General features: G+C 51.1%; 1 protein-coding gene across 4 annotated transcripts; it reads left to right on the forward strand.

Annotated features, from left to right (window-relative positions):
- The first annotated feature begins 333 nt into the window (after positions 1–333).
- On the forward strand, positions 334–10737 carry LOC121463956 (serine protease 30-like). 4 transcript variants are annotated; one of them, XM_041676548.1, is made up of 8 exons: positions 334–561; positions 677–777; positions 1668–1694; positions 1798–1963; positions 2053–2324; positions 2705–2865; positions 3014–3064; positions 9258–10737. In XM_041676548.1, exons 2-8 carry the CDS (start codon positions 726–728, stop codon positions 9753–9755), a joined length of 1227 nt encoding a protein of 408 aa, XP_041532482.1. In that variant the 5' UTR covers positions 334–561; positions 677–725; the 3' UTR covers positions 9756–10737. The 4 variants fall into 4 exon arrangements, with proteins under 4 accessions (XP_041532482.1, XP_041532483.1, XP_041532486.1 ...); XM_041676549.1 differs by having other exon boundaries at positions 7237–9392; XM_041676552.1 differs by lacking the exon at positions 9258–10737 and adding an exon at positions 3144–3797 and having other exon boundaries at positions 337–561.
- The last annotated feature ends 1080 nt before the right edge of the window (positions 10738–11817 follow it).

Raw genomic sequence — 11817 nt, forward strand, 5'->3', positions numbered from 1 at the left:
CAAGAGACCATGGCCATCAGGGGTCCGAGGCCAGAGCCTCATGAGGGCGGTCAGAGCAAAGACTTCAGAAGTGAAAATTCAGGATCCCGGTACTAGTCAAACTCACTGAGGGTTCATTGGAATCCTGGCTTGAGGCCTTGCAAAGTACCAAGGTCAGGACAGCATCCTCAGCAAGGCTGGAGACTGACCTGAGCGTCCCTCTTGCCCCTAGAGTGGGGTAGGAGATTTGAACCCATAGTGATGCAGGAAGTAACTTCCTGGAAAACACTGGGTATTTCTGAGTTGATACTTCCTGGTCTGGAGGGCAAACTCTGGCTACATTTGTTCCCATAATGAGCAACCAGGCCTCCCATGGCTTCTACTTCTTAAATAGGGTTGGCCAAGAGAGGGCTGTGAGCCACAGTAGTGAGGGGGGCTCCAGAGCTCAGTGTTCCTGGCTTATCTCTGTGAGTCTGGGGAGGAGGTCCCCTCTCCTTCCTGAAGGGTAGGTGAGACTTCCCTATGCTAACCTCACAGATGGACTGACACAGGGCTCCTGTTGCCTCTGGCTCCTGGTGGCTGGTGAGTTCCTTGACCTTCACCAGACCACATCCCTGGGACTGCGGGACCAGAGCCTGAATGGGCAGGTCCTGGCAAGCAGTGAGGTTACAGTTTGATTGCCTCGAAACTCCCCTAGACTGAGCCAAGGACTCTGACCCCACTGTGCCGTGGACCGGAGAGGAGCCATGGAGTTCTGGACAAGGTGCATTTTTCTTCTGCTGCTGCAGCTGCTGCCAGGTGAGGAGTGTTCTTCCTGCAGTCATCCTCAGCCCCTTCCTCCATGATGACCTCCACCATCCTGCTTCCTCGGGATCCTCAGCCGCTCTCCCTAGACAACCAGGAGAGGGCCAAACCCCATGTGCCCACTGACCCTCTGAGGGAGGCAGGAGGAGGAAGAACCACAGAGGAAAGTGGGTGGCTGTTCCTGAGTGGGGCGATGTCCCGGAGCCATGTCTCATGGGGATGGTAACTTTGTGGATGGAATGCTGACCCTAGACCCCTCCTCTTGTTTTCTCTTTTAAAAATTTGATGAGAATTTCATGTGCATATCTGTTTTGATCATATCTGTCTTCTACTCACCTCGCTTCATTCCCCTAGGCCCTTCCCAGAAATTCTTCCAACTCCATTGATCATCTCTTCCTTCCTCCCCTCTTCTGCTGCTGTAACTCACGGAGTTCAGATGCTGCTGTCTATGAGTCCACGGGCACAGGGCCATCCTCGTGTCCACGGGCAACCCACCAGTGGCCACAGCCCCCAAAGAAAAATTGCTCTCCCTCACCTATCAGCCAATAACTGCTCAGCTAGAGATGGGCCTTGGGAGCCACTCCCCACGCAACACTCCAAGTGTTGTCTGCCTGGACAGGTCTTCTGTGCGTTACCACAGCTGCTGGGGTAGCAATATGAAGGCAACAGCCGTGCTATGTCCAGAGGACAGCTTTCCCCAACCTCTTCCCCATCCTGCAGCTTGCATCCCTCCTGCCTTCTCTTCTGTCCCGTTCTGGAGCTTGGGAGGTGTTGACGTAGATACGGATGTACCACTGAGACCGAGTCGCTTATTCTCAGTGTTTTGGCTAGTTATGAGTGCCTGCATGAACCAGTCCACTGAGAAACTTTCTCTTGTTTTCTAGGAGGCCGTGGGGATGTGTTGCCTTCAGGTAATGACCAGCCTTGAGTGTCCCAGGGAAGAAACCAGGGTGGAAGATGTTGGATATGGTGGGTCCTGGGTGGGACTGGCTTTCTGAGAAGGTCCTTCTGCAGTGTGTGGTCATTCCCGAGATGCTGGGAAAATCGTGGGTGGCCAAGATGCACCGGAAGGACGGTGGCCGTGGCAGGTCAGCTTGTGGATAGCTGGAGAGGGCCACGTATGTGGGGGCTCCCTCATCCACCCAGGATGGGTGCTCACGGCTGCCCACTGCTTCCACAGGTAAGTGAAGAGTGCAGAGTGGCCGCCATTCTTGTTCCCTTCTTCATCTCTGGCAGAGGTCTCAACAGACTGGGCCTGTCTCTTTCTAGGTTTAAGGACCCTAACTTTTACCAGGTGAAGGTTGGTGGACTGACACTCTCCCTTCTGGAGTCCCCCACAACCCTAGTGACTGTGAGGAGCATCTTTGTGCACCCCAGCTACCTCTGGGAAGACACATCTAGTGGAGATATTGCCTTGGTGCAACTGGGCAAGCTTCTGAAACCCTCTCAATTCTCTCCCGTCTGCCTCCCGGAAGCCCAAGCTCCTCTCACCCCTGGGACTGTCTGTTGGGTAACGGGCTGGGGCTCTACCCAAGAAAGAGGTGAGAGAATCCTTCCACACCCAGTCCCTACTGCTATCCATGGGAAGGCTTGGCCGGGAGGGGATGCACTGCCAAGCTGTGTGGTTTCACTTGACCACGGTGCCCACTCAGGGCAGATTTGGGGAACCCCACCCAGTGTGCAGGGTTCTGCCTGCTGCAGAAATGGGTAAGCTGAGGCCCAGCAGCCCTGAGATTATGGAAGCCGGCACAGCTCACAGGGGCGGACTGTCCTTGAACTCTGTTCTCTGACTCTGCTTCCTGGTTTGGGGACTTGGAGAGGGACTAGAGAAGAAAGAAATGGCAGGAGGTTCGGGTTGTCTGCATGGTGGGAGGTTCCAGCAGGTCAGGGTGCACTCAGGCCGGGACTCTCTCTTGTCCAGACCTGGCGAGTGTCCTCCAGGAGTTAGCTGTTCCTCTCTTGGACTCCGAGGAGTGCGAGAAGATGTACCACATCCCGGAGAGCAGCCAGTCAGGGAAGCGATTCATCCAGTCAGACATGCTCTGTGCGGGCTACGCAGAGGGCCAGAAAGACTCCTGCCAGGTGCCAGCAGTCCCACCTTGTAGTCCATATCCATGCCCCACACCCTAGAGACGCTGAGGAGGACCAGGGCACTCACCCAGTCCCTGTGGCCTCATCAGAGGGTATTTTTAAAATTTTTTTCTTGACTAGGCTCTCCTTTTTTTCTCAGGGTGACTCTGGGGGACCACTGGTCTGTGTCATCAACAGTTCTTGGATCCAGGTGGGAATCACCAGCTGGGGAGTTGGCTGTGCTAGGCCGCTCAGGCCTGGCGTTTACACACGGGTGCCATTTTATGTAGACTGGATTCGGAAAACCTTGGCAGAGAACCATTCTGAATATTCTGAAGCCTGCGGGAGCCACTCCGGAGCCTCTGGGCCACATCCACTACTGATGCTAGTGTTGCTGGCCATAGCCTTGCCAGCGGCTCTGTGAACTATGAGCTCTAGAGTCCAGGATCCCCCTCCCCGCGGTGGGATGGGAGTCTTGGAAGCTTAGAGAAGACGCTCAGTAATGGTGGGTTCACAGGCGACAGCCTGGGAGGTGTTGGAGGCTGAAGGGATCTGAGTTTTAGGACACAGTAATCTGGAAGACAGGGACACATCCTCAAATACAGGCAGCCACTCACACGTCATCACAGCCTGGCCTTGACTCAGCTCTACAGGTGCTAACTCCTTCAGTGACACACAGTGCCACAGCAGGAGTAGGAAAGCCCAGAGAGGGCCGTGAACTTCCCAAGGTCACACAGTTAGCCAGCTGGATAGACTCTCCATTAAACAAGTGTGGCTCAGAACCTGTGCACCTGCCCCAAAGAGACCCCATGCTGGTATGCACCATTGCACCTTGTTTGGTTCCCAGCACCCACATCGTGGGGCTCACAACTGCAGAAGGTCCTGCTTCTGGCTTGAGGACACACACACGGGGGTACACAAACATATAATATAAATTATTGTTAAAAAGGCATGTTTATTTTATGTGGATGGGTGTTTTGTCTGTATGTGCAGTACCCATTCAGACCTCCTCTCTTTCTCTCTCTCTCGCTCTCTCTCGTCTTTGGAGACAGGGTTTCTCTGTGTAGCCTTGGTTGTCCTGGAAATTGCTCTATAGACCAGACTGGGCTTGAACTCAGAGAACTACTCCCGAGTGCTGGCTTGCACCACTACCTCCTGGCTCCGTTCAATCTCTTGAGACTAGAGTCACAGACTCAGGTTACAGACAGTCGTGAGCTGTCATGTGGTTGCTGGGAACTGAACCTGGGTTCTTTGGAGGGACAGCCTGTGTTCTTAGCCATGGAGCCATCTCTCCAGCCCCCAAAATAAGGCAAATATTTTTAAGAAATCCTTTGACAGAGCAACTTTCCGTCTGCTGGGTCTGATCACAAGATGCAGGTTGTGTGTCAGATGAAACTGCTTTTTCTCAGTTTCTCTAGCAATTCATTTGCATTGTGTTTTCCAAACACATCTGGCCATGGGCTATGTATCGGTAAGTTGTTATGTGCTGTTTGAGCTCACTGAGAAGCTGGGAATAGGGTCTCCCCAACCCCATTTCAGACTCAAACACATTTAAATGTCCTCCAAGACCCCTTGTCTGGGACCGGACTAGCCTCTCTAACTCCATGACAGGAAGGATAGCATAGCCAATAGTGGAGGAGTGGAAACCGTGCCCTTGAGGACAGCTAGACAGTGGAGCATTTCCACGAGGGCTTTCTCTTGCTGATCCCATGACAGAAAGGAGTCAGCCGTGGAGGAGAGCACACCTGGGAATCCAGGGGACACCTGAACTTCCCAGTTCCTATTGGAGGCTGTGAAGACTGACTTTATGACATCATCTCTATCGGTTGCTGTTTGTCCTCTTACTTGGAGACCTCACCAGAGGGAATGCTCTGCTTGCCTGGACTCACTCTGATGGGAACTCCAGCCCTCAACAGGGCTCCACCAGTCTGCAGATGGGATGCGTTGAACACCCGATTCCATGATGTTTTGCTTTCTATTGCTTGCTATTTGTTTGTTTACTTTGGCTTGCTATCCCCTAATAATCTAATTTAATTAAAGCTAAAAGCATGGCTGTCATAGATCATTCTCCAAAGCAGAAAGGCTGTAGTGGATTTAAAAATAGTCCTTCCTAGACTGGAGAGATGGCTCAGGGGCTCAGAGCACTGACTACTCTTCCAGAGGACCAGAGTTCAATTCCCAGAAACCACACTGTAGCTCACAATGGTCCGTAATTACGGCTTCAGAGGATCTGAATCCTCTTCAGACCTCCATTGTCACTGCATGTATGCAATGCATTTACATATATGTAGGCAAAGCACCAATATTTACAAAATAAAAATAAAGTCTTTAAAAATTAAAAAAAAAAGTCCGTTGCCCAAGAAGGCTTTTGAAGTTCAGGCCTAGGCAATTTGCCTGCATCTCCCCTGTGTCTTCACGGTTAGAGTCACTGTTGTCTGTCAACTCTCCTCTGTGTTTACTAGCAAAACTCCCGTTCTTTCTTGAAAGTGTCTCAAAAGTATATGCATATATATATATATATATATATATATATACACACACACACACACATACATATATACGTACGTACACACACGCAGGTGCGCACACACACACACATTACACACACATATATGTTTTCTTTGCAAGTCAGTCAAGCTAAGAGCCAGGAACCCTTTGATGCTTTTAATGTCAGCCTCAGCATGTAGTTGCCATGGTCACTAACTGGCCAATAAGAGTCTTTATTTTGCAGTCCTGACCATCTCTCCATTCTAGGACTATTTTTAAATCCACTACTACTATTTATGCTTTGGAGAATGATCTATGACAGCCATGCTTTTAGCTTTAATTAAATTAGATTATTAGGGGATAGCAAGCCAAAGTAAACAAACAAATAGCAAGCAATAGAAAGCAAAACATCATGGAATCGGGTGTTCAACGCATCCCATCTGCAGACTGGCGGAGCCCTGTTGAGGGCTGGAGTTCCCATCAGAGTGAGTCCAGGCAAGCAGAGCATTCCCTCTGGTGAGGCCTCCAAGTAAGAAAACAAACAGCAACCGATAGAGATGATGTCACAAAATCGGTCTTCACAGCCTCCAATAGGAACTGGGAAGTTCAGGTGTCCCCTGGATTCCCAGGTGTGCTCTCCTCCACAGCTGAACTTCCCGCTGAGTATATACCACATGCCCCCAACCTACTGGAGACTGCAGGTGCTGCCCATAACAGCTGTGGGTGCCGTCACCTGCTGGGTGGTGAGTGCCCTTATCTGGGTTTTAGCAGATGAACCGAAGGGCACCTGACAGAACAGGTGATCATTTTCAGGGAGAGAGACAGGTGAAAAGCCACTCTTTCCTTGGGGGTTTGAGAAACTTCCACTGCCACTGTCTGTGTAAGATGAGGTTGTTGGGCTGTCAGGGCCATGGAGGGGATGGCCCCAGGGCCAATCCTCTGTTTCCTGAAACACTGCCCACCCTAGGTGGCCGCCTGGAATGCTCCACAGAAAGGACAGTAAAGCCAGCCTGGGGCTAAAGCCAAGGGTGGGAGCACTTAGTTGATAAAGTGTTCACTGTGTAAGCATGAGGCCCAGAGCTTGAACCCCAGCACCCATGCGAAGATGCCACGTGTAGCAGAGAGAGCAGTAATCTGAGTGCTGGGGAGGAGAGGAGGCCCTCTGCGGCTCCCTGGCCAGTCAGACCTGTGAGAGACCCTGTCTCAAAAAAACATAGGGTTGCTAGCCCTGGAGTAAAATACTTGAGGTTGGCTTCCGTCCTCCACACACACACGTACATATATACATTGAACTCACACAGACATACACAGAGACACACACACAGACACACACAGACACACACATACACACAGACACGTACACACTGACAGAAACACAGACACACACAGACACACACACACAGAACACACAGACACACACAGACACATACACACAGACAGACACACACATACAGACACACACACATACAGAGACACACACAGACACACACACACAGAACACACAGACATACACAGACACATACAGACACACACACACTGACAGAAACACACACACACAGACACACACACACAGAACACACAGACATACACAGACACACACACACAGACAGACACACACATACAGACACACACACATACAGAGACACACACAGAGCTGACTGCCCGGGGCAGAGGTAGAGATCAGGTGAGCAAGACACCTTCCAGCCCTGGACCCTCTGCCCTTTCAGAGAACAGACACCGTTGACAGCCTTGGTTACGCCTGGGCAGAGGTGTCTATCTTCTGATGCCCCTGAGTCCGGGTGCCACGGAGTCACTTGCTCTGTCCCCACAGAGCCCCTCACAGACCTTCCTGGGTACCCCTGTCTGCACTCTGCCCTATCCCATTTGTCCTTCCAGAAGGCAGAACTCAAGTCTGGCGAGGATCTTGGTCTTTCGGAGCCGACTCTGCCCTCTCCTTTCAAGTGCCGAGCTGATAAATTCTGTTGCCTTGTGCCTCCCGATAACTACCATCCAGAAGTCAGCAAGACGATGTGGGGTAGAACAGAAGAAAAGGCCTCAATTTTGCCTTCCAGATTTTTTTTTTTTTTTGTGGAGGGGGTTTATTTTCTGAGCAAACTCTCATATAACTCGTACTGGACCTGGCTCACTGTGTAGCTGAAGATGACTTTGAACTCCAGATCACCCCGCTTTCACCTCTGGGATTTCAGGGGTGTGCCACTAAGCCTTGTTTCAATTCTGCATTCCATGTACCAGATACGGGTAAACCTACCCCTGTATCTATCAACCCTCAGGAAGTCTCCAAACAAGATCCTTCTTAGATAGCAGCCTTAATCTTTTTTTAAATTTTTTTAATAATTTGTTTATCTTTATTTTATGTGCATTTGTGTCAAGGTGTCAGATCCCCTGGAACTGATTTTCAGACAGTTGTGAGCTGCCATGTGGGTGCTGGGAATTGAACCCCAGGTCCTCTGGAAGAGCAGTCAGTGCTCTTAACCACTGAGGCATCTCTCCAGCCCCCCGCCTTATCTCTTCAGACCGCACAGCCTGTTTCTAAGATCTCCTCCGACCCAGGCTAAGCGTGTCTCTGAACATCTATGCATCCCTATGTGTGTCTCCATGTGCATGAGTTCTGTAGACCAACCTTAATCCCCACCCTCCAGGGCTGCTTGTCTTCCTCATCCACCTGCCCCCAACAACGGGTTACAGGAAAGAGCCGGAAACAGCACAGGAAAACCCAGTTCTGCAGACTGGTATAGATTGCATGCAAACACGGTCCCCTTTGTCTTCTGTTAGTCTGGTTACCCTCCCACGATGGTACTGCCGGTGGGTTTTGAAAATGGGCCTTTCTGCTTATGGTAGCAGGCAAGGAGGTGCAGGGCAAGGATGAAGGTCAAGGATGTGATAGCTGGGGATCGGTGGGTGCCCTGGGGAAGTTGGGCTGATGTGGCACCCAGGTGACTCCTCTCAGGCACCCCTGCTAGCTGCACTGTCCGTATAATCTAGGTGCAGATCTAGTGACAGGTTCCTTCTTGGACAGGTTGAAACAGAACTGCCCAGTTCCGTGTTGTGCAAGAGGAGGCCGCTCAAGGCCACAGAAACAACAAATAGGCGCACCCTCCAAGGTCAGGTCAGAACAAGGATAAGGAAATGGTTACAATTTATTAAAATGTTCCGGAAAACCCACAGTTGATTTCTGTTCAAAGGTCAAGTCGGGGAATGATTGGCTGAGATGAGGGACTGAACCAGGAACCAAGTGAGGAACAATGGGGTTTCCCCAGCAGCAGCCCAGGGCTGAGGCTATCATGGCCTCCTCTTGGGACTGGGAGTGTGTTGGTGAGAGGTGATTCTCAAGGACACTGCGGGGAGCCAGTGCCAGTGGTACCATGTGTGGCTGGCTCCAGGTTTCCAGGATGAAGGTGCTGAGGCCACTGGCACAGGGGGTATGGGAGGTCCATTCCCTTCATGGTTTGGAGCTAGGCTGGTACCCACACAGGAGGCAATAGAGGGAAGGATTTGGATTTCAGTATCATGCCCTCTTGGCCTTGGAATTCTCATCTGTAAAATAAGAATTAACCTCCCCAACAGGGTGCTTCTGACGATTAAATGAGTAATAATTGTGAAAGTATGTGTGCGCTGTGGTACATGCTGAGTGCAGGTCTGTTCTTCCATCCATCCTTCCATCTACCCATCATCCAGCTATCTATCTGCTCACTGTCATATCCATCCATCCATCCCTCCATCCTCCGCTCACCTATTAACCTATATGTCAATGCATCCATCTGTTTATCAATCTGTTCATTCATCTTACTATTTATTTATTTGTCCATCCACCTATCCATCTATCTACCTACATACACATTCACTTAGCCACCTACCCATCGATCCCCTCATTCAAAAACTAACAAATCATATCATAGGACAATTTCCTGCATGAATTCCCAGACTCTGCAGCAACACCGGCTCCCCAGCAGTCTTGCATGGATTCCCAGACCCTGCAGCAGCTCAGGCTCCCCAGCAGCAGTCTTGCATGGATTCCCAGACCCTGCAGCAACACCGGCTCCCCAGCAGCAGTCTTGCATGGATTCTCAGACCTTGCAGCAGGCACTGGCTCCTCAGAAGCAGTCTTGCATGGATTCTCAGACCCTGCAGCAGCACCGACTCCCCAGCAGTCTTGCATGGATTCCCAGACTCTGCAGCAGGCACTGGCTCCTCAGAAGCAATCTTGCATGGATTCCCAGTCCCTGCAACAGCACAGGCTCCCCAGCAGTCTTGCATGGATTCCCAGACCCTGCAGCAGGCACTGGCTCCTCAGAAGCAATCTTGCATGGATTCCCAGACACTGCAACAGCACAGGCTCCCCAGCAGCAGTCCTGCATGGATTCCCAGACCCTGCAGCAGCACCGGCTCCCCAGTAGCAGTCTTGCATGGATTCCCAGACTCTGCAGCAAACACCGGCTCCCCAGAAGCAGTCTTGCATGGATTCCCAGACCCTGCAGCAGCACCGGCTCCCCAGCAGCAGTCTTGCATGGATTCCCAGACCCTGCAGCAGCACCGGCTCCCCAGCAGCAGTCTTGCATGGATTCCCAGACCCTGCAGCAGCACCGACTCCCAGCAGCAGTTCTTCAGTACCGTTTTCCTCACCACTGTTTCAAGCTTCCTTCCTCTTTCTTACCACTCACTGTTACTGGCTCAGCTCTAGGTTCTTTCACTCAAAGAGAGACAAAAATCACAAAAGGCCCACAACAACATTGGAAGGAGGCTGTTGAGGACTGGTGTTCAAGCACACGATGACTCGAAGACAGCCTGGGTCTACTCTCCCAGGAAGGCAGACTCCTCTGTTGTCTGTCTGGTGGTTTGTGCAGGTGGTTGTGGCTATTGCAGAAGGCAATAAATGCACCAGCACTTTAATCTTGGCATGAGGAGAGAGCACAGCATGAAGGTCAACTCATGCTCGAATTCTGTCTGCACTGGGGCTGACCTAACATACTTAATATTGGTACTATTTATGCTCGACCAGGAAGATCAGGTAGCGGTCAAAGCCAGGCACTCTGAGCACAATACTGTAGGAAAGTCCCTTTGCAGGCTTTGGAGGAAGCAGGAGGCATAAATGGAGCAGAAATCGTCCTCAGTGAGGATGGGAAACATGGCTCAGGAGTCGGGCCTTCTTGTTCCCATCCCAGCCACCAGAGACACTTGTTTGTGATCCTGGATTTCTTGTAAACAACGTGTTATGCTTGCAGAGCTGCTCTGAGCATGAGACCCTCAGGAGTTCCTGATTGCAGGGGAGTGGTTTCTGGTGCGTTTGGCTGGGGCGTGGCTATCAGTTAAGGATCCCTATATAAAAAGCTACCCCTGGACAAAATAAAGGGGGGAATTCCTGTTTCAAGGATGACCCGCATCTCTGTCTGTGTGTCTTTGTGTGTTTAAGTCTCCAGGCCCTTGTCTGGCTCGCGAATGGTCCTGTAGTGCAGGCGCCGCACTGCAGGAGTAGAACCGTACTGTCACGTAGTACAGGCAGGCGCTACACATGTTCCTGGTTTTTCTTGTGTCTTTCAAATTCCACCAGCACGATAACTTATACCTGTAGTCCCAGCACTCAGGAGACTGAGGCAGGAGGATTGTCTTGTACACATTGCCAACCTGTGCTATGAATTGAGAACCAGACTAAAAACGAAATGGGTGTTAGGGAGATGGCTCAGTCAATAAAGTTCTTGCCTTGCATGCACAAGGACCCGAGTTCAATCCCCAGAATTCATGTGTAAATAACATAAAAACAAAACAAACAAATAAAAAAAAAAACAGACAAGGAAGCCTGCACCTGTAATCCCAGCTCTGGGAAGGCAGAAGAAGCAGGAGGACCCTGGCCAGACAAGCTCCAGGCCAATGAGAGACAGTGTCAAAGAGCAAGATGGATCGCTCTTAGGGTTGTCCTCTGGCTTCCACTGGACTGCACACACACACATAAGCACCCACACCAACCCCCGACACACACACACACACACACACACACACACCAGTGACTGCACACCCCCCACAAACACCCACACCAACCCTGACACACACACACCAACCCCCGACACACACACACAAGCACCCACACCAACCCTGACACACACACACCAGTGACTGCACCCCCCCCACAAGCACCCACACCAACCCCTGGCGCGCGCACACACACACACACACACACCCCAGTGACTGCACGCACACCCACATAAGCACCCACTCCAGCTCCCCAACACACTCCAATGACTTGGACGCTAAGGGAACTTATTTATTTAATTTTGAGACGGTGTCTCATTTTGTAGCGCAGTCTGGCCTTGAACTTGTGGCAACCCTCCTGTTGCAGCCTCCAGAATACTGGGATTACAGGTATAAACCATTGCTTCCTGCTGAACCTTACTTATTTATTCATTATGAGATAGAGTCTTTTCTATCTCAGGCTGACTTTGAACTTGCTATGTAGCATAGGATGAT

The sequence above is a fragment of the Microtus oregoni genome, unplaced genomic scaffold (genome assembly GCF_018167655.1).
Source record: "Microtus oregoni isolate MIOR12 unplaced genomic scaffold, Mior012 000027F_ref0000203, whole genome shotgun sequence".
In the NCBI taxonomy this organism is placed as follows: domain Eukaryota; kingdom Metazoa; phylum Chordata; class Mammalia; order Rodentia; family Cricetidae; genus Microtus; species Microtus oregoni.